We start from the raw sequence: 23672 nt of genomic DNA on the forward strand, positions 1-23672 counted from the left end.
CGGCGTAGGTACGCGAGATTTGAAAAAAGAAAAGAAAAGGCAGTAAGCGTCCCCTTTCCGATAGGTACGGACCTGACGACTACAACTGTAAAAATCCCAAATATAATTTGTAAAACTAAAAATTAAGAAAATGTAAAATATAAACAATATCACGTTACGAGCACGAAGGACTGTGTTTTATTTACACTCCAACCGTTTAAATAATTATTTTTTTTGTGAATCCGGGGTTCGATGGACTCCTGAGCTAGCCGCTGGAACCCCGGGGATCTCAATGGCGCCCAAGCAACATGAGGCTCGAAGAATCGCATGGATTCTTCCGAACCCGCGAAATAAAATTTACGCCCGCGAACGCTAAATAAAAGTTTACGATCCAGGAGCCGGAACAACCAAGAAATGGTTAACTAAAAAGCGGACTCCGACGTAACCCTTATCGAAGAAGAAGTGCTGTCTCCAACATCAAACCGGGAGGGCCCTCTGGTGTTCGAAGACAGTCCACATACGGAGCTGACCGCGCCTAGCGTCGTGCTGGAGACCGTAGCACCAGCGCGTCTCCAGTACGACGAATGGCTGCACAAATCCCACCTATGGAGACCAGACACATCATCGACGGTATCCAGCGAGGAGGGCTCGTAGAGGCCACGGCCCACTCACGACGAAAAACGGCGAGCAAAATGCCGATTTTCCTAGGGTATCACTAACATTGTGTACCCTAGTCGACCACGGGATGTTCGGTGAGGAGAGAAAAAGGAAACGCGAGGCTAGGGAGCCTCACAAGAGGGCTGAGAAGGCGCGCAAGCTGAGATGAATCGAAGAAGCTGTACGGGCGCAGGCTCGACCACGAGGAGATGAAGCAGGACCAGTCGCCAACCCTCTAGTCAAGGGTGAACGCCGAGTTGCTGTTGGAAGTTTCAGTGTAAACAGTGTAGTTAAAAGTGAAGATAATAATCGTAAATATCCGGAAATTCTTCTAATTACGGATAAAAAGTTAATTAAGGACCCACTTTCTGAGCCCTATAATCTTAAGTTCGTTAGTAAGAAAAATGTACATTCTAGTTTTAAAAATAACGCTTCGCAAAGTGACGCCAATTCTTTCCGTTCAAATAAAGTAAATATGAATGAATTCGAAAACATTAACATTGAAAATCGCAAACAATTTTATAAACGGGAAAGAGGATATTCTACAGTAGCGCGAAACCTGTTTCAAAGTTACGCCGTGTTAATAATTTGAATCCAAAGAGAAACGAGGAAAATAGTACACTACCGTCCCTATTATTTCTTTACAAATTACCAATCGTAAATTTAACACAGCGAAAACGGAACGGGAATAATAAGGCGTCACTCGACAAAGTGTTAGTTGTTATGTTAAATTTTAATAATAAGTTAAAATTAGGTATAAAAGGATGAAAGTAGAGATTGTATGCTTGTGATAAAAAAAAAAAAAAAAAAAAAATGCGTCAATAAGCCGTAAATTTCTCAACGGGGTTTCAATAATAAAAAAAATAATAATAATAATAAAACGTGAGAGGCACCGTAAATCGGCGCGGCGCGCCTTTGGAATAGGATGTCGGGCGCGTAAAACGAAACAACAATTTTTTTTTTAATAAAATGGGTTTCACTAAAAATAAAGTTAATTACACAGTTTTAAGTGTACTGATTCAGAAATAAATATAATGAGAGGGTGGAATATTTCAATTTTTAATATCAATGTGATTTATACAGTCAATACAATGTTGCAAAATAATTATGGGTATTAGGGTAAAATATTAAAAGTGATAGTAAGTACCATAAGTACAATGGGAAGATTTTATATAAAATTAGTAGCTATTTAATGTATGGGGTAGGAGTAATTAATAAAGTAAATTCGAATAAATTTAAAGTACAGGAAGTCTAATGAACGAATAAATTACTAAAGAAAGAAAAAGAATAAATACAGATGAAGACAATTTGGAAGCACAAAGGGAGCCACCTCTCGAAGTAAGCGCATCCAAAGGCAGCGTAGCCGAAAATTCATGATACCAAAGCTTGATGGAGTGGAGAGTGCGCACTCTCCTTTCTCGCGCAGGTTCATGGAGAGACTAGGGACGTGACGCCTGAAAGATATCGTGAAACAACAAGAGGTACTTCCGAAGTGTAACCATCTATAAAAAAAAAAAAGAAAGGGAAAAGGATACTTATTGTAAACATCCATCCTATTACCTGTGGGAGAGCCGTGCCGCCGTCAACGAGCCTGGCCGTTGTACCGCTATACGATGCCTTGCCCGCAGTAATAGGAACAGATGGAGACACAGTGCCTGTCCATCTATGAGGTGATACTCCAGAGACCAGCAGATCAGTGGAAAACTTTCCACAGAAAGATATCCGCTGCTCGGAACGAGCCTGGCTCAATAGTAACGCCACTACCACGCCCTGGTTGCAAAGGCAGACGACGCCAAACGAGGTACGCTCCTATTGCACCAGAAGAAGAAAAACGTAACACGAAACTATAATTCCGAACGAGGGCTAAACGTCTACAAATGTAGCCTCTCGGAATACAAAAAACTGGACAGCCCAAGAGTCAAAGACTATAGCTCCGCGACCCCTCCGCTGACTAATAAAAACGAATAAAATAACAAGAAAACCTAATTAAAACAAAGTAACACAAAATAAATGTACTACACTGAAATTAAATCAAACTCTGACCTATTCAAAAGTATCGCGAAAGCATTGCTTTGAGCTGAAAATAATAATCCAAAATAAATATAGAAAATAATAAAAATAGAGCTAAAGTATAGAGTTTTATGTTAGAATAGTTAGATTGTAGTTGAATTCTTTTATAAACTGTTTATCATGCCATGTACTTAACGGATGAACAAGGAATTGGATGGGTGGCCGATGAGATCAGGGCGTACCTTTCGACTTTAATCCAGATGGGGCGAATTGATACACCCCTGTTACAGGCGGGCTTCTCCCGGTGTAAAATAATCATTTAGTAGCTTAAGTCGAAACGTAACCCTGACCTCTAGAAACGGCTTCATAAAACATCTAATCTGATTCCTTGCTCAACCACGTAAGTAATTTTTTTAATTTAAAATGTATAAATGATGATGTATGAAAGAGATAATTTTAAGACTAAATATAAGTATTTAAATATAATAAATTTTGCCGCGCTTGCCGGCAACGTAAAAATCCCTGCGCGCCTGCGCCGAGGTGGTCCTCGTGATTCGTCAAATCAAAATCAGGCGATAAAATTTGGCCAATCACGAGAGTCCTTTTTGTTGGACGGCGTAGGTACGCGAGATTTGAAAAAAGAAAAGAAAAGGCAGTAAGCGTCCCCTTTCCGATAGGTACGGACCTGACGACTACAACTGTAAAAATCCCAAATATAATTTGTAAAACTAAAAATTAAGAAAATGTAAAATATAAACAATATCACGTTACGAGCACGAAGGACTGTGTTTTATTTACACTCCAACCGTTTAAATAATTATTTTTTTTGTGAATCCGGGGTTCGATGGACTCCTGAGCTAGCCGCTGGAACCCCGGGGTTCTCACTACCTACATTGTTGACTATTTAAAAGTGTGTCTGTATTATTTAATGAAATAAGGGGGGGAGGTGCCAAGATTAGTTTTTTTTTAAAGGGAGGCGTAGTAACATAAAGTTTGGAAACCACTGTATTTTAGTAACTAGATACTTAAATATGTTTATGAGGGTTTTGGGGTCTGACAAATTAGCTCTGTCGTAAAAATTTTAACGGGCAAGAGTAGTTTTTCGGATAGTCATTGGATTAAACCATTAGTAATCTACAACAATTTAACTCAGAGATTAAAGCACCGTCCAATCTCTGATTTGACATCCATATTTCGATTAACTAATCCAAATATTTTTTTAATAATTATATTACTTAATACAATTTTTGAAGTTATACTTCTTTTGGCGCGTTTGAGAAATCAGATCAGTGTGTATTTTTGGCGTGTGACATATTTTAACACATAAGTACTTAATTTATTTTTTCACACGAAATGCACTCGATTGGATTCAGACCACCGATTGTTCGGTTATCATCCGAACGCACTACCTTTACGCCACAGTATGATACTGAAATCGTGACGATTATACAGTATAATATTATTGTTTAGAATTGTTTCGTTGCCTAGGCAGCGAATTTATTATTGTCGGCCATTTGCAATTCCTTACGTAAACAAACTATTAAACGTCAGAGTGACAGTTGGTAGGTACTTTAAAAATAAAAACAACGAGAAACCATTATATAAGTTAAAGTGTATAGAAATAAACCAACGGCGTCCCAATAAGCGAGATAATTAAGAGCTAGTCAAAGAATCTAGTTTATCACAAGTTTTGTTTTTGTTTTGTTACATAAGTACACACACCAATTTTTTAAAATTTTAAATACCTATCTTGTAGTAATATTTTTAGTAAACTTGTCTACAATAATAATTATGTTCCTCGATAGCAAAAACCTATAAATGTGGGTGATAAAAATAACTTTATATATTTCGTATTCCTCAATTTAAAATAAAATGGGAAAATAGTTTTTCTCGAGTAGAATAGAATTCCATAATTGTCTATGATCGCAAATCATATGGCAATCCAAAACTATCCAAGTCGTAAAAATGACAAATGGCAAGATCTAGATTGGCAAGTAAACAAAGAATAAGCGAAATCGAAACAATTTATTGCACAAACTTAACCAGATGGAGACGCGGTTCTACGAAGGCTGCGGCCGAGAGGGACCGATAAGGTGTATATTTCTGTGCGAATTCGATCCAGTAGCTGGCCCCAAGATAACATGTCAGGTAATTAAACAATTACACCATACCGGCAATGTTTTACGGTTTATTTTGCCATTTCCTCAGATTAGCTGACCCAGAATGTCAATAAAAAGTGTGTGTTCTATAAACGGCTCGTCTGCGGTATTACTTTCATTCTTTTCCACGTGCGTATTAGAAGACTTCAAGTTATATTTTCATTTTTTCTGTTAATTTTTTCGAAATATGTCGTACCTATCGACTTACCTCAATTCCCGGAATGTGTGAGTCACAATACAAGGAAAATTACGTTATCCACCACAGGAAATTGCGATTACAGCATCGAAGGACGAAAATACACCGTCATATTATGATCATTATGCGATTTGATAACTTACGATTTCAAACAATTAAAGTTCCTATTTTGTAAACATTGACCACTGTCATTGACATAATAAATATTGTATCATTTATTTTTAAATCTTATTTGGCTATTACAAATTTGGTTATATGGTATTTGGTAGAGATGGGAAAACTGGTCGATTTTGAAGACTAAGTATACTTACTACAAGTATAAAAAAATACTTAGTATAGAAACTTGTTCCAAAATACTTACTAGTATTTGGAATACTATATAGAGCGTTTGGCGTGCGTATGCGACAAAAGTTTCATACTCAACTGAAACTAAAACCAACTCCATATTAGTATTTGAAATACGTATCGTCTCAGGGAACTCAGACTGTAACTCGGCTTCAATAGAATCGCTAAAAATACGCTGAGCTCCGCTTGCTGAAAAGTCCCATTTATTATAAAATTTTAAACACATTTTAAATTTATGAGTTGTTTTTCTGTTAGATTACAATATTCTTGTTAACAAAAATGAATAACAGTGATTTTTTTTAAATTTTAAACATGTTTTGAGCGGTCGTATAACAAGCCTAAGCCTGTGCGTTATCTCACCACTGTGCTGCGACACAAAATATATGACCTATTATTCAAACATTTGAACGCAATAGACTAATAAATTAAAATATACCTTTATTCAAGTGCTATTTCGTCCGCGCGCATTTAATGTCAATAGTGTTGAAATTCTACCAACTAGCGAGTGCACAGAACAGCGACTCGCGATGATATCATCACAAGTTTTTTGGAATAAGTTTATTGGGCCACACATACCGAGTATGGGTAGTTTCATCCGAAACTTGAGTACACAAACTGATGACAGTATTTCCAACTCACCTCTAGTATTTGGTGCCGCAGATGACCGCATGACCATATTATCTCACTTTTTTTTGGTGGAAACAATTCGTCAGCTGAATGCAGAACTATTCTAACTTACATATATTTTACAAAAGTGTTTTTTGAAACATCCTAGGTGTTTAAATTATTTATTATTTATATAGACACATTTATGACACATTATTTTCGTCAACGTACTAAAATATGATGTGTACATTAATCTATACAAGTAATAAATAATTTAAATAGGTTGTTTCAAAGAACTCCCTTCTAAAATATTTTAAACGCGAGTTGGAATGGTTATGCATTCATTTTAGGTTGATTTTATCCCATCTAGACAATTATATTAAATACCCCTTTCTGTCGGCGAACATGCTTTTCGATCCAATAATCTCAAATTTAATATTTTCATACATTTTAATGGATCATTATCACACACTAAGATTAGGTTAGGTTTGATTAGGTTGGGGTAGAAGGGTTAGGTTAGGTTACCCTCCTGGTGGAAGGTGTGGTCAGGACTAACGGAGAAGGAAGAAATAGCTCTCCTTATAAAAACCCAACTGTTACGAATTCTCAACCAAAGCCTCGGAAACTGACAACATCTCCACGACGACCTCGCAAAGGAATCATGGACTTGAATTTTGGTACATGGAACACACGAACACTACAAAAGATGCCAACCAGCTGCTAAAAATCAGGAACTGGAAAAGACGTGCGGAGGACCGTTCCGGCTGGAGGACGGCAGTGGAGGAGACCAGGGCTCGACTTGAGCTGTAGCGCCATCAAAGAAGAAGAAGGGTTAGGTTAGGTTGGGTTTGGTCTTAAAAGAAAGTTATAAAAGGTCATGCGGTCATCTGCGGCACTAATACAACAAAATTGAAAATGTTTATTGCTTTCATTTATGTCACATAATCGAATTTGTGAATATATTTTGAAAAAAAATAATATCTTTTTATTCATTTGACGTAATTCTTTCAAACAAAAAGGATCGGAAAGCTTATAGTGCTGTGTATAAAAACAATTCTCAAATAGTCTGTCTCGCGAGCAGATGACGATTCGCCGTGCAGTGTGTAAAAATGCAGTAGCGCGTAACCGGGTATCAGAGTATAAAGAGAACGTATTTGGTTAAGAGCACCAGTAAGTGAAACCTGTAAGTATATTCGAATCCTATTCGGTCTACAAAAAATCTAGAAGTTTTCTAATGGGTATGTCACTGAGATTTCAAAATTATGTATTTTCAAATCATGATTTCGAAGAAAACATGTACAGCACACTCTCAGAAATCCGCCGATCGATTATCCGACAACTACTATAATCCACCGTTATTTTTACTAGTTGAAAGCACAAAATCAAGCTCTATAATTCGCCGGTATTCGATTGTGAAATTCAGTAGTCCGCCGCGTACAAGTATACAACGCAGATGAGACGGGTTTATTTTGGAAACTTCTCCTTCATAAAACGTACGTTCATCGAACCCAGGAATTCTAAGCCATTCAATAATATCTGCCTCACTGAACAACTGGTTGTGTCAAGTGATTTACTGTTTAATATTTAGTTAATAAACTTAGTTTATAAGGATGTATAATTTAGTAAATACTCGATTTGATTATAAATAAAACCGTAATTTGCTAGTACACTATTATTACTATTTTTACGAAATACCTGTTTTATTTTTTAGCATATTTTTTATGTATGCACTATAATCCGCCGCTTTCACTAATTGGACACTTGTCTGGTTTTTGGGATGGCAGATTACTGAGAGACTACTGTAGTAAAAAATTGATTGTGGGTGGATTACAAACAACGTACAATAAAACGTTGGATTTCGAGCGTATTTTGTTCCGGTTACGTCTTTATAAAACACTCGCAGAGTAAATTTTTCACTATCCAAGGTTTTACTGTAGGTACTGCGATTTTGACTGACACTTGACAATGAAGCTTCGTCTATAAATATCTTTAAATAGTGTGTATGCATCTTTATGTTTCCAGTTTCCTGAAGACTATGTGACCAAAGAGATATTTGACGCTATAAATGTGTACATCATTCCAAAACCGCCTCTCCAACGATGCCTTATGACAATGTAAGTCAAATTTACTATGTCAAATAGATCAGTGTCATCCTCTGACATATCCGTATGCCCATTTTGTCAAAAACCTGAATAATAATTTAAATTTCATTTCGAAATTGAATTATGTTTTTTACTTTTTCATTTGAGTAATTGTTTGCACAAAGCAGCCTCTCAGTACGCTGAGAGTGAAGAGGTGACGTTGGACCTGGCTCGGCCACATGTTGCGGATGCCAGAAGAGTGCCTCAACCTGGCTTGCCTGTTCTTCAATCCAACCGGATTCCGGCGTCCTGGAAGGCCGTTAAATACTATCTATAGAGTGTATACGTCGGAGCTACGGGATGCTGGTTTGACCTGGAACGAAGCAAGAAGACTGGCGATCAACAGGGATTCTTGGAGGCACCGCGTGGTGTCCATATGCTCCAACTAAGGGGCGGATATGGCCAAAGAATTTTTTGCGACCCGGGTTTCGCGTTTCGGCATCTTCTGACACTATGCACATGGAAAATGTACAACTGACACGGAATATAGTTAATTACCGTTAATATTACTTACTTCATCCGTATAAATATCCCCATCACTGATTGATGTGGTCATTTCAGAAACGCCCTGGGCCACAAGATCATCGGTTTTCCAGTGCGGATAGAGCATGCGCGGTATGAGCGCAACGCTTACATGTTCAACCTTTGCTTCGTCTGCGACACCTGGGCCCGGACTGTCCAATACGAGCCTGTAGTGAAGAAGCTAGCTGAGCATCTGGTAAATATTAAAATTGATTATTTAAAAAATATATAAATTTGTCGAAATCGTTGGCGTTTGTTTTTGATCATTTCGTAATTTCTAAATTATATATATGAGGCGCCGAGCGCCAAAGGAGCTCAAGCACCATTTAACAAAAGTGCTACAAAATGGCCGACAAGTTTTCAGTGAATTTCTTTTTTAAATTTTAAACTTGAATATTTTCTAAGCAAAGCAAATTTAAAAAAATCAAAGTATTATTTGCAATAATATTTAATGAAAAATATCTATTGGATTCCAAAAAAAATGGTGTTTGAGCCCCTTTGGCATATAGAAAAATGAAAAAAGGTGGCACTTGATACTTTTTTTTGTTGCATAAGCTTCTGTGGCATTAACATTTTCAAACTCAAATAATGGCATTAATTTAAAAAAATAAATCATTTTAAAAAAATGTTTTAATGTAAGGGTTTGGAGAGCAATAAAAAAACATTTTGATATAAACAAATTTTATTATGCCAAATAAACACTGAAAAAATGGTCAAATTTGTTATGATTGTTACATAAGTTTGTTTGGCATAAAATTTTCCTTATAATATTAAATACGTTTTTGCCATTACAGCAATGATTTCAAAGCCTTTGGATTGTTTTTTTTTGTAATAACCGTCTATATACCCAATATTATTAATAATACTAAATCAAATCGTTACTCCAAACTGGCCAAAATAACAAAATCATTATTCAAATTTAACACTATCATTTCTTCTCAAGGATTCGGGAGATTTTTTAAATACTCTTTTTAGTGTATATCAATCGTAATTGGATATAAAACAAGATGAAATTAGAAATAAGAGTTATTTTCCTTCATGGAAGTAAAAGTTTAGTGGACATAATTACTAAAATGACGTTAACAACCATATTTCAAAAGTAATCTAAAATATTTTAAACAACAGCGTATGTGAAAGAAAAACGGATAAAACATGTTAAACATACCGTGATTTTCCTCGTTTACAGGTTTAACACACAACGAAACTATTTTTCTAATCCTTCTTGAGCTCATTTTTAGTTTTTTTCACTGTTGAGAACGTATATTCAATAAGACAAATCTGACAGCTGTTTTGGTCTCGCGCTCTCCATAGAATAATGGCGGATAAGCTTCTGTGGCGTGCCGACATAACGACCAAAACAATTATGCCACAGAAAATAAATCTTTATTGTAAAATATCCATAATTATTTGAGCGATAAGACTTTGTGGCATGATACATATCGATTTATAGAAAAAACCTACATTCAAATCTCAAAAATCGTAAAGTTGGCGCTTGAGCTCCTTTGGCACTCGGCGCCTCATATATATTCAATTAAGACTGTTACATTTTTAAATCTTGTGAATTATTCGTGAAATAAAAAAATATATCTTTTGTTTCGCGTTCCTTTTCTCCTCTGCTCAATGCAAGATCACTGAAAACAAAAAAAAAACATTTAAATGTTTCGTAGATTTACAATGTGTCGCTTATTCTTATGTACACGAGCAATAGCATTATGTTAATGTTATGAAATGTATTCGGGACGTGTTATTGACGCAGCTGCTCTATTTGAATTTGATTTTCGGAAAACAAACCTTCGTTTTAATTTGTTTAATGTTTTAAATAGTAATACATACTTGCTATGTACTAGTAACGGCAGGAAACAATATGGAGTTATTCGCCTGACCTCGTCTGGACTTTACCAACTGTGATGCCATCTAGTTCAGTCAGTGACGTTCCGAGACAAAATGCTGCCCCTAAGCAGCGCCAAAATGCCGCCCCATTTTTTATACAGAATTTTTTATCATCCTTTCATGACTCCAATATCTAAGAAATGTGTCGTATGGATACATTATAAAAAAAATATATACCACTAAATCTAACTTAAATGCCATGCTTCAACTTACAATATTGCGTGTCCACGGCTTCAGGTACATTTAAATATACACCTGACATCTTTCAAAACTCGCGAATGACTGGCAAAAATATTTGGATAAATTATATAGGTCACTACCTATAATTCGCAAATATGCACCTATCATTGCTAGTCATCGAGGACGTGACGTCCAAGGACAAGTAACTAACTAGACATCGCGAAACCCGACAAAAAAATCAGGCCTGTTAAGCCTTTTATGTTAATTAATAGGTACATTTTGTTTCTAACCAGTGAGGTCAATCTTTTAATGGAAAGATATTTCCGTTATTACTAAATTTAGATACCTATTTCTATATACTTACACCTAATGATCCTCCCCAATTTGCCGCCCTTCGAGTAACTGCCGCCCCCAAGCGACGCTCAATCTGCCTACCCCCACGGGACGTCACTGAGTTCAGTGTCTGGACCTTCACAAACCTAATTAAAACCGATTAAGTACATATTATATAGTTTTGACACTCTTGTGTTCAACCTTGGCATTATAGTTATCGATCTATTTATTCCTGCAGAGCTATTCTAACACGTCACTTAACTTTCCATTGTAAATCTTGAATGGCTGACCACGTGTCCTCGTAAAAATGTATTCTTCTTCGCCGTGTCGGGACTTCAATAGCTACAATGTATCGCTACAGAAGATGGCGAAGGCAACACCATTTTCCTCGGCTTGTAGGATCTCGTCGAAATTGCAGCTTACTGGGCAAGCCTTGCATGACAAAAGGTGCTCCATGCTTTGCATTTCACCGCACTCGCAGGTTTGGTCATCGGAGAATCCCCACTTCACCATGTTGTCTCGAGTGCGCCCTACCATGATTCTCAGTCTGTTAAGGGTTTTCCATGTAGGGTACCCGAGACTATTAATAATGACATATATATTAATATTATAATCTATTGTTGTTAATTTATCAACAGACAATATTGGAAGAGGAAAGCCGATTTCTTTCCGACGCTGCGGTGGGGCGTTCCAAGCTGCCGACACTCTTGGCTCATCTTCTGCATGACCTGAACACTCACAGGAAAGCATCCATCGTTGGTAAGTCAACTTACATTTATTGTTATAAACATCCCATCTTACGACGTTGTTATTAGCTCGTATTCTTGTTTGTCCAGTACAAATCTTGCAATCGATTTTTAACTAACTTCCCGACTAGCTGGACATTTGAAACTTTTAGAATATATCAGAACACGATGCCAATGCATTCTTTTAATACTTTTAGCCATCTTTAAGCAGAATTGAATTCATTTTCAGCTAATTCTGTTTTGTATGGAAAATTATTTCAGAAAAATCCGTAAAAAGTAAAAGACTATTATTGGTTGCTAAGCGGTGGTCCTAGCAACTAAATTATTAATATATATGTGCGTTACTATGGAAATCAAAATGAAATGTCTAAATGACATTTCAGTATTCTATATTTGTTTGTTTTTTATTTACTTCATATCAAGTACAAGTTTGAGCATATTGAGCATAATAATTCAACAGAAAATTTAAAAACGTATATAAAAAGTTCTTTTTATCTCCTATATATTATTATCCTAAGAGATTTTGGAAAATACGTCAACTTTTTTATTTAAATACCACTTTGTTGATTATTAAAGGAATTCACTTCAATTTTTGGAGTCCCGAATCTACTTCCATTTGAATTGGGCACAATCTGATAAAACTCGACACAATCACAGATAAAATCATTTTTAAATCGCGTTTTATATCCGTCACCATACATTTTCGCATCTTGCCTTTCGTCTACCGCAAATCGATTATAATGTCGCTTAATTCTTTCTATATAATCAATATTGCAAAATATCTCAATTAATATTCCATAAAACTATTCAAATCTGTAAGCGGCACATTGGCGTACGAACAAGAAATAAATACATATTTCCTCACTAATTACTACGAAAATATAATCTAAAACCATGTCACTGCTATTTATCTGTCAAACTGAAATAATAGATGATTGAATTTCAATTGTTTTCTTTTGTGATATAAACAAGTTCATTTGACGTATCAGAATTCAAATTTAGAATTTGCAGAAATAATCGAAAAAATGTGACATTTCTATTAGCATATTAAATAATCAATTTCAAACAAGACATTTTTATTGTAAGATGAGTTTTCTATTAATTAATAATCATAGAGAATTTTATTGATTATATGGTATGATGATATGCAATTATTCCATAGATAACGTAATTGTATTCCAAATTTGTTTTTTTTTTTTTAATACTTCTTTGTGGCTGTTCATGCGCTCTTTTTAATTGAATAATTACGTAGGCTACTAATTTCCATATATTATAATATAGTCATATTAAGTTGCCATTGCAAACAATGAAAGAAATTAATACGAATTGTTATAGTTAACAAAATTTGTGATATTGTATAATATCTAACTATTTTTATCATCCTTAGCATCATCAATCTGGACCTATCCATGGCTGGATGAAGGCCTCCTCAGCCTTATTCTACTTACTTACACATGAATTATTATATTTATCAAAATCAGTAATATTATACTATCTACCTATCTATATTATTATAATGTCATTATTATCTCGAGCCTCAATAAATCCACTGCTGGATAATGGCCTCTCTACGTTGATTGTATTCTTGACAGTCTTGAATTTCATCATAATCATCAATCCACTGCTGGATGAAAGGTTCCGCAACGTGATTCTACTACTATCGGTTTAACGAATTTGTGATATTATACCTATTTCTATCATCCTTATCATCATCGACCTGAACCAATCCACTGCTGGATAAAGGCCTCCCATAGCCTGATTATACTCCTTTCTGTCAAATGAAATGCTGTATGTATCAAAATCGGGGATATTATAAATATCTACATATTCATATCGCCATCATCATCAACCACGATCAATCCACTGCTGTATGAAGGGTTCCGCAACCTGATTCTACTACTATAGATTTAACGAATTTGTGATATTATACCTATTTATATCGTCCTTATCATTATCGACCTGAACCAATCCACTGCTGGATAAATGCCTCCCTAGCCTGATTCTACTCCTTTATGTCATATGAATTGCTGTATTCATCAAAATCGGTTATATTATATTATATCTATTTATATTGCCATTATTGTCATGAGCCTGAATCAATCCACTGGTGGATGAAGGCCTCTCTAAGTTGTTTGTATTTCTGTCGGTCATATGAATTTATATATTTATCAAAATTGCTGATATTATATTTACCCATTCATAATATCGTCATTATCATCATCAACCAAGATCAACCCACTGCTGGATGAAGGTTATCCCAACCTAATTCTACTCTTCTCAGTCATATAAACTGCCTTTTTTTTTAAATTTGTGATTTTATATACCTACCCATTTATATCGTCATTATCGTCATCAACCTGTATCAATCCACTGCTGGATGAAGGCCACTTTAAGCTGATTCCACGTTTTTAGGTGTTATAAATTCCTATTCTTATCAGAATTGGTCTATTCCTCTCAGATATAATATGTATTGCTTTATTATTTATCAACATTTGTCTCAATATGAATGTCCCGCACTGGGAAACTATATTTGTTAAGGTTTATTTTGAATTCAAAATTAGATTTTTTAAATATTATTCTATGGCTGCAAGCATTTATTTTTTATAGACAATGAAACAAAACAATGTGCTGCTAACCTTTTTTTATTATGCAAATGGGTCCCGAAAGAGATTAATATTTGGATATATTGGATCGGTTTTTATGATAATCACATAATATTGCTGTATATTCGAATGAATGAGATGTATAATTATTTATCATATTTAAATGCACATACCTACACATATATTGTATTAAAATTAAAATGTCATTGGTAGCAATCGGCGATTGCCAGCTGTTCTGCTAGGCCTAGCAGCATGCAGTGGTGTCAGATGATATTGTGAAGACCAGACTCTAGAATAGACTACGCATATGACTCCAAATTTGTATTGGCAGTGACGACATGCAAATCGTAAAACTGACAAATCAGCGAAATATCAAACTGTCTGACGTGAATGAAAATCCATCCCGAAGGGAAAACTATGTCGCCATATATACATACTTTAAAATTATATTAAAATCCAACACCATGTCATCATGACGAAAAGCTGTCTGCAAGACCTAGCGAGACAGACTGGCGAGAGCCAGCTGGCTCAGCTAGTCTTGTAATTATTTTCTGATAAAATCTGAATAACAAATGAATTCGATTCAAAATTCATCATAATGAGATATGTGTCATATTATAGTGTTTTCAAATAAATCTCTAATGATCTGAATTTCAAATAAGGTAAATAAATTTGTTGGGTCACTTTTTGAAGGCTATGTTTAAAATATTCACTACATATTAACATATTATTTTTATGTTGACATTACGAGGTCCCCACATGGTTTATTCAGAAAACCATTGGTACCGACATATGATGATGAAGTTCTGCGAAGCTGTTGGTCAATTTGATGATTGTGTGTATTCCAATAAGGAATACACAAACAAGCCGGTTGTGGAATATATTTCACTCGTACGGCTATCTTGAATATTTAGCTAGGTTTCACAACCCCGACAGAGCTAAACATTTCCAGCAAATTGTCACAAACTGTATTGATTACTGTCTGCGTTGATTTGCAATGCTGCGTGTCTTGGCCCTAAGTGATCGATATAAATAAGAAAGAAGAAAATATATTGCAATGTTTCTTTGCAGAAGGTGAGACTATGATGCATCTGAAAGTGGTGGAAGTGTTCAGGGAAGCTCCTGCCGTCAGGGACCACGAAGTTCCAGTCTTTCTCAAACCACCGGCACCTGATCCAGATTGGGACTTGACGACAACACAAGTTAGTGATTAAAACTGAATGTATTTAAATCATCATCTTCTTGTGCCATCCCCTATTGGAGATCAGCCGACATCATGGCGATCTTCGCTTTCCTGTTTGCTAACAAGAACAATTCAATGGAGTTGCACTTCCACACCAATCACAGAGGTTAATAATCCACGAAATGCAGTATTGACCACTGCTATATTTACCGCTAGGGATTCCAATCCCGGGATCCCGAACTATTTTCGATACCTATGAATCCCGGGATTGGTAAACATAATCCCGAAACTTTCGGGATTGATTTTTTTTATCAATTTATGGAAAATAAAATAAAAACGAAAATATAACAGGAAAATACTTTTAATAACATATAACTACATTAGAAATAAACTGAGTTTGAATGAAGTTTAATTTATTACCCATGTGTTGCCAATTCATTTTATTTTTTCACAGAAATTAATAAAAATAAGAAAGATTGGAAAAAAACAATGCTTCGCACTTTTAACAAAGTGATTCCACCAAGATCTCATACTTTTTACGACAGTTTCTTATTTGGCTGACTAATTAGATTTATGAAACGGAAAGGCCATAAAACATGATTTACTTTACTATTTTTAATCTCGCTAACCCATTCATTAAGTCTTTACTATCAGAAACAGAAATCTCATATAATAAATGTAAACACTAAACACAATATTGATTCTACGAAAATTTATAAATGAAAGTCGCTTAGATTTTTAAATAATTTAACATAAATTAAAAAATCCACATAATATGTACGATTCTGGTAACATCCGCGAGAATCCAATTTGAGAAATAGAATAAATTAATCAAGAAACATTTAGTTAGACATTTCTACCAGAAAATGCTATTCTGGAGAGCCACTGTAATAAATAACCATTTTTTGCTGCCTTTAATTAAATCTATAATTTTTTTTATTTTATTTATTGTCAACACAATTATTGTTATTTTTTATTTTAATTGAACTTGTATTAATTGTATTTGTTATATTTTCATAAATAAATAAATAAAACTGTTTTACTTTCACATTATTATTTATATTACGAGGGTGGGTCAATAATTCCTTAGAAAAAAGCATTAAAACAGTTTTTATTTTTGTATTTTTTTTTTATTTCTCAACATAATCTCCTTGGAGCTCAATACACTTGGTTAGACGTTTCTCAAAAATAAGTTTTCGGAAGGTCCTCAAAATAAGCATTTGTCCGATCGATGACTTCTTCATTTGAAAAAAAACGTTGTCCACTTAGTCATTTTTTTAAGTTTGGGAAAAGGAAAAAGTCACTGGGGGCTAAATCTGGCGAATACGGTGGTTGGTCGACCAATTCGAACTTCAATTCTTCAATTTTAGCCATTGATCGTAAACATGTGTGAACACGGGCATTGTCCTGATGAAAGAGGATTTTTTTCCTGTTTAAATGAGGCCGTTTTTCTTCAATTTTGTTTTTTAGCTGGTCCAATAAGGATGCATAATAATCCCCTGTTATTGTTTTTCCTTTTTCCAAATAGTCAACGAAAATAATTCCACGTGCATCCCAAAATACAGTAGCCATAACCTTACCAGCTGATTTTACGGTTTTCGCCTTCTTTGGACATGGTTCGCCTTTCGCAATCCACTGCTTTGACTGTTCTTTCGTCTCGGAAGTATAGTGGTGTATCCATGTTTCATCTACAGTCACAAAGCGACGAAAAAATTCATCCGGATTGCGTTGCATGAGCGACAACAGGGCTTTAGAGGCCACCACCCTATTGCGTTTATTGTCGACTGTGAGCAAACGCGGCACCCATCTTGCAGAAATTTTTTTCATGCCCAATTTGTCATGTAAAATAGAAATGACGCTACCTTTTGAGATCCCTGTAACCTCAATTATCTCACTCAACTTTAATCTTCGGTCACTTAACACCATATCGTGGATTTTATTGATCATTTCTGGTGTAGTCACCTCTACAGGACGTCCTGAGCGTGGTTCATCCTTTGTTGATGTACGACCACGTTTAAATTCATTTAACCAGTTATAAATAGTTGCAAGTGAAGGAGCAGATATGCCGTGAACTAAATCCAACTCATTTTTTATTTCCTTTGCTGTTAACCCTTTTATATTAAAATGTTTAATAACAGCTCTAAACTCAATTTTCTCCATTTTCCATTTTTCCATTTTCCACAAGCAAATTTTTTTTTTAAATGTACGAGAAACACACAACAACCCGACCAATCTGATTGAAATTTCGCAGCATACTGAATCGGTAGTGCCGCTGCATGAAAACAAACCGCTTACAGTACTAGTCGCGCCACCTGTCGGCTTTTCTAAGGACTTATTGACCCACCCTCGTACAATATTATTTACTCTATTAAACCTATGTATTTCCAAGATTGAACGTACACAATATTAACAATAAATAGTATAAATTTAATTATGCTAGATTTATTTTTACCGATTTTATAAATGTTTTTTGTATATATAAAAATTTAATATTAACTATCGAAAAAATGCCAATCCCGGGATCGTCAAATTGTAATCCTGAAATACCGGGATCAAAAATGTGGCTCGGGATTGGATTACTTATTTACCGCTAATAACATGTTGGGAAATACTGTACTTTTGTGTTCTCATAATGTGGCCGAGTACTGTAGTTTTCTGGTTTCGATACTACACAACTTCTCGATAATTTTCAATTCGTTTAAGGAAGCCACATTTATCACCCTGTCAGTCCATGGAATTTTGATACAGCCACATCTCAAAAGCCTCAATTCTATGTGACATATCCTAATTATAAAACCACAATATTCTGCTTTCCTCTTCAGGTCCTGCCTTATATTGACGGATTCAACCACGTCTCCAAGATATCAGCTGAGGCAGACGTGGAAATCTCACTTGTGAAGGCGTGTATACAGAACCTGGCCTATTACGGTGTTGTAAGTATCTTCTTATTATCGTAAGGTTGTCCACAAGTAGCTTAATGATTCTGATATTGTAAATATGGCTCTACAATCCGATGAAGATTTTGACCACCTCACAGGGAGGTTTCTTAACAGATTTTTACTCACTCAATCTATTATGTATGTAGGTCCATGCTCTGCATCCAAAAGTACATTTAAAAATAACATGTGAATATCTGATAATTTTAGTGAATAATTATTACACACGATTACACAGTTTCAACAATAACGTAATGGGCATTGCCGGGCACATTCCTTCTATTATTTCTATTGTGTATGAGGATTCTAAACTCATTTAAGCAGTAAATTTTATAGAAAAAATTATGTGCACATTCACTAGTTTTTGGCGTACATAAATGAACTCGTATTATGATGCCGTGAAAGAAAGTGTAATAAAATATTGGTCATTGTTTAGTGTATTTAGGCATTTATACAACATTTGTGTGGACAAAGTGTATGGAAGTACACATGCACACCTTTGGGGGAACTTTATGTTTCGTTAGATAATAAAAGACTATTTTTTTTTTTTTTAAATAATAACCATACCCTTGCTTTTTCGTACAAGGTGGTTGGGTGGGTTAGTTGCATTGATGTGGGGCTAATTAGGTGCCTCCATTTATATCTTTAATTTTCTTTATGGCCAGGATTAAATATTTTGTGTAGTGTTCTTGTGTTGTTCTATTGCTTAGTGCTTCGTGAGGCTTTTGGAGGTCAATTTCGTGATTATGTTGTCTACATCGAGTCCTGAGAGTCCATCGCTCCCTTTCTAGTATAGGGCAGTCGTTGATGACATGCCACACAGTTTGAGATGTGTTGCCGTCACATGGACAACAGTCGTCATCCCTCAATTTAAATCTTTTTAGGATTAATAAAAGACTATTGGATCATTTGTATATTCGACAGTAATGAAAATGCAACGTCTCAGCCGGCTAACAGTGTAAAAACTCAACACTCATGGAGATTTCAATACTAACAAATAAAAATGGCCAGTTAAACTATTAATTGTTCATTTCTCTATCTTCTCTCAATTAGTTTCATTAATAAATTAAATAAATACCTATATTTTATGTCTTACAGGTGTCTCTAGTTCCTATCCTAAAGTTCAGCAACATGTACCGTAGCACGCCGGGTCTATCGCGCCTATTCAAAGACGTGGCGTTGCAGCGGGAGTGCCTCCGTTTCGTATCTACGGGCCCCATCCTCCCCAGCATCCGCAGAGTCCTCCAGATGTACTGCGGCCTCATGCAGGGCAGCACCCTCAAGTCTGTCTGTGTCCGTTACGCTCCCAACGCCTCCAGCATCGACTCACGGAAGCTGATAATCTTTGGGCTTCTGCACAAACTGTTAAAATGTCTGAGGAAGTATCCTGTGTTTATGGGCGTCGGTAAGGAGTATGGTTTGAGGTCGTTGTTTACGGGAGCGCTTTGCGTCGATAGGATTTGCTGCGTTGCCAACATCGATCTGCCGCAGTTGGAACAGATTATCGAGGATGATCCGGACGTTACAATTGTTTGGAGATAGGTTTTTTCAGGTCATGTTAGGTATTATGATTAATTCGTATACGATCACAGGCATGTGGCAAGTACTGGAATAAAAACGGTACACTTTACCAACATGTTACCAACTGCTCATACAGACGCAATTTAATACATAACCAAACTGTGAAATATGGTTTTTTTGGAAAATTTGATGATGATACATTGGGTGCTTGAGGAAACTTAACAAGTTAGACACCATTGACGTGCAGGCACGCACTTGTTTCTACACCAAAGTTTATGAATGTATATTTCAAATTTCATTTTACGCAACTCGAGTACAAAATATTTTAATGACGCAATTCGAAAACGACGCGACTCGATGCTCTTGTGTATATGGTTCTATTTCCACCTTCAACAGATCTAAAAAAGAATTGTATCGTAGAAATAATATAAACTCTAAGGGTATTCCTAAAATAACATCATTGAAGTGTTGCCGTTCTTATTCAAAGACCTGCATGCCTGAGAAATCTCAAAAATATTAATATACTGGAAGAAATGATGATATTTTACTTATTTCGGAAATTATCCCGATTATGGATAATCTTATTTTTGGTTCTCATTTTACATTATACAAGAACACTTTACCTACCGCGAAAATTACACAAAGCCAGATCACTTTATATATATAACTAACTATATACTAATATATATATAACTTTTCAACCATTGATATACTCAAATTTTCAACGACACTAATCTACCAAATAATATAGTTATCACTGTAATTACCTTAAAACAAAAATAACAAATATTTATTCATGGAACGAATGACACTTTGTTCATTCGCATTACGTCTTTGAAATGTCATTTACGACCATACTAAAAAAATATTGGTACATCTGGCATACATATAAACACTGCGCCAAATGTCTCTCCATGCGCCTGTGAAGTTCGATTTATTACAAGGTGTATGCCCATCAGTGGCGAAGGGTGGAGGTAGGCTGTTAAGATCCGCCATAAATAGTGCACATTAAACTTTTTCAGACATACATATTTGTTTTCATTGAAATAAGACTACAATTTACAGATAGTGTTGGTTAGATTTTAAAATTCAATTAAACCCTGAGAAACCAAGCCATAATAGATAATAGTCAAAAAATACATGTATATCTATAAAATATCTAAAATTATGCAATTAAATCATACATAACTTTGAGTATTTTATAGATAGAATAATATTTATTATTTATTATAGTTTGGTTTACGCAGGGCTTAATAAATTAATAAAATGAACCAACAATATGTGTAATATGTATTTTTAATCCAACGAAAACAAATAACTATGAATGAAAAAGTCTGCACAATTTTGTCGTATCGCCCAAATTCGACCAAATCTATTATGGTTTCGTTTAGGCAGGGTTTAATTGATTTTTAAAAACTAACTAACACCATCTGAAAATTGTAGTCTTAGTTCAATAAAAACAAATACATATGACTAACAAAGTTTAGTGTGCACTATTTATAGCGAATCTTAACAGCCTACCTCCACCCTTCGCCACTGATACCCACACATATTGTAATTTTTCCGTGTACATAAAACTAAATAAAATGAATTTCTAAAATGAACTCTAATCATGAATAATTCATTTTTCGATTATGTATTCAATTCAACCAACGTTGATAATCTAGTAAACATTGCATACCGAATAATTTTTTTAGAATAACAAGATACACGTGTCTAAATGCGCCACAGTGTAGCGTGCGGCCCGTAACGCTTACATTGGCGATAGTGGTGGGTAAAGTGTCAATGTTCTATTTTTACTTACGTACATATAAAACTTTTAAGCATATTTTTTGTCAATCGAAATATTATTTATTGAGCATATTTTAGTCTGATTTTATGTGTCTATGATAATTTATTTGTTTATTTAATAGCTTAGAATTCAGTGATTCCCAACCTTTTTTGTTTGACTGTCAACGTTACCACGAGCCGGGTCTAGGACGATTTGGCACCGCGAACTGGCCTCCGCCGATTGGCCTCCGGTAATTGGCCGCCGGTACAATCGGACGCCGGCCCAATTGGACGCCGACCCAATTCGACGCCGACCCAACTGGCCTCCGGGAGATTGGACGCCGCACAGTTGAATTAAATGCGCAAAGGAATAGACGTACGTTACGATTTGTTGGAGTAAATAAGCAACTCAGTTTAATATGCTTCTATCTTCTCAGTAGTCGTACCTTATACATTTCGCGCTTGACACATTTTTAATATAGATTGAGAAAAATTATTATGCCTTATGATGTTTATTAAAAGAAAATAATTCTTCCCTCGCTAAAACTTAAAGATGTGCATAATCAATTAATTTATTGTCTATACATGGGTACTTATTTATATTTACAACAAATATTAAAAATAATGTTAGATGTTAGAAGGAAAATTACATTATATTTCAGCGTTTTATCGACTTAATATTATAATAAAGCTTAAACATATATATTATTATGCATACATGCGTATTTTAAGATAGTATGAAATTACAAACAAAATATTAAGTAAGTTATCTGCTAAGTATAATTAATGTTTTAGTAGTTTGATTGATAAACTACTTAGGTACTGGGTACCGGACGAAATCTCGAAGGCCGAAATCCCGAAAGCCTAAATCCCGAAAGCCGAAATCCCGAATATCGAAATCCCGAACGCTGAAATCCCGAATGGCCGGAATCCCGAAGGCCGAAATCCCGAAAAATAAAAAAAATACAAACATCAATAATTGCGCAATTTTTGCAAGAGACAAAAACCCATTTTTTGTGGAAATATAAAAAAAATGTAAAATACAAACATCAACAATTGCGCAATCGTGGATTGCGCAATTTTTGTAAGATGCACAAAATCCATTCGTTCTACAAAATGGTCTCTCCTGAAAAAAAATTGCGCAATCAGAAAAACCCATTTTCCGAAAAAATGGGATTTGTCTCTCTTGCAAAAATTGCGCAATTATTGATGTTTGTATTTTACATTTTTTATATTTCCACAAAAAATGGGTTTTTGTCTCTCTTGCAAAAATTGCGCAATTATTGATGTTTGTATTTTTTCATTTTTCGGGATTTCGGCCATTCGGGATTTCAGCATTCGGGATTTCGGCCTTCGGGATTTCGTCCGGCACCCAGTACATAAGTAGTTTATCAATCAAACTACTGAAACATTTATACTTAGCAGATAACTTACTTAATATTTTGTTTGTAATTTCATACTATCTTAAAATACGCATTTATGCATAATAATATACATATTTAAGCTTTATTATAATATTAAGTCGATAAAACGCTGAAATATAATGTAATTTTCATTCTAACATCTAACATTATTTTAAATATTTGTTGTAAATATAAATAAGTACCCATGTATAGACAATAAATTAATTGATTATGCACATCTTTAAGTTTTAGCGAGGGAAGAATTATTTTCTTTTAATAAACATCAGCAGGCATAATAATTTTTCTCAATCTATATTAAAAATGTGTCAAGCGCGAAATGTATAAGGTACACCTACTGAGAAGATAGAAGCATATTAAACTGGGTTGCTTATTTACTCCAACAAATCGTAACGTACGTCTATTCCTTTGCGCATTTAATTCAACTGTGCGGCGTCCAATCTCCCGGAGGCCAGTTGGGTCGGCGTCGAATTG

General features: G+C 35.1%; 1 protein-coding gene across 1 annotated transcript; it reads left to right on the forward strand.

The window, feature by feature from the left end:
* The first annotated feature begins 4569 nt into the window (after positions 1 to 4569).
* Positions 4570 to 20516, forward strand: LOC147069340 (GATOR complex protein NPRL2-like). The gene is made up of 7 exons (XM_085950268.1): positions 4570 to 4794; positions 7975 to 8066; positions 8655 to 8811; positions 11657 to 11777; positions 15439 to 15569; positions 18373 to 18483; positions 19585 to 20516. Exons 1-7 carry the CDS (start codon positions 4693 to 4695, stop codon positions 20026 to 20028), a joined length of 1158 nt encoding a protein of 385 aa, XP_085806394.1. The 5' UTR covers positions 4570 to 4692; the 3' UTR covers positions 20029 to 20516.
* Positions 20517 to 23672: the final 3156 nt, after the last annotated feature.

Source organism: Rhyacophila brunnea, unplaced genomic scaffold, assembly GCF_057557595.1.
Source record: "Rhyacophila brunnea isolate RB1 unplaced genomic scaffold, BYU_Rbru_1.0 scaffold_23, whole genome shotgun sequence".
NCBI lineage: Eukaryota > Metazoa > Arthropoda > Insecta > Trichoptera > Rhyacophilidae > Rhyacophila > Rhyacophila brunnea.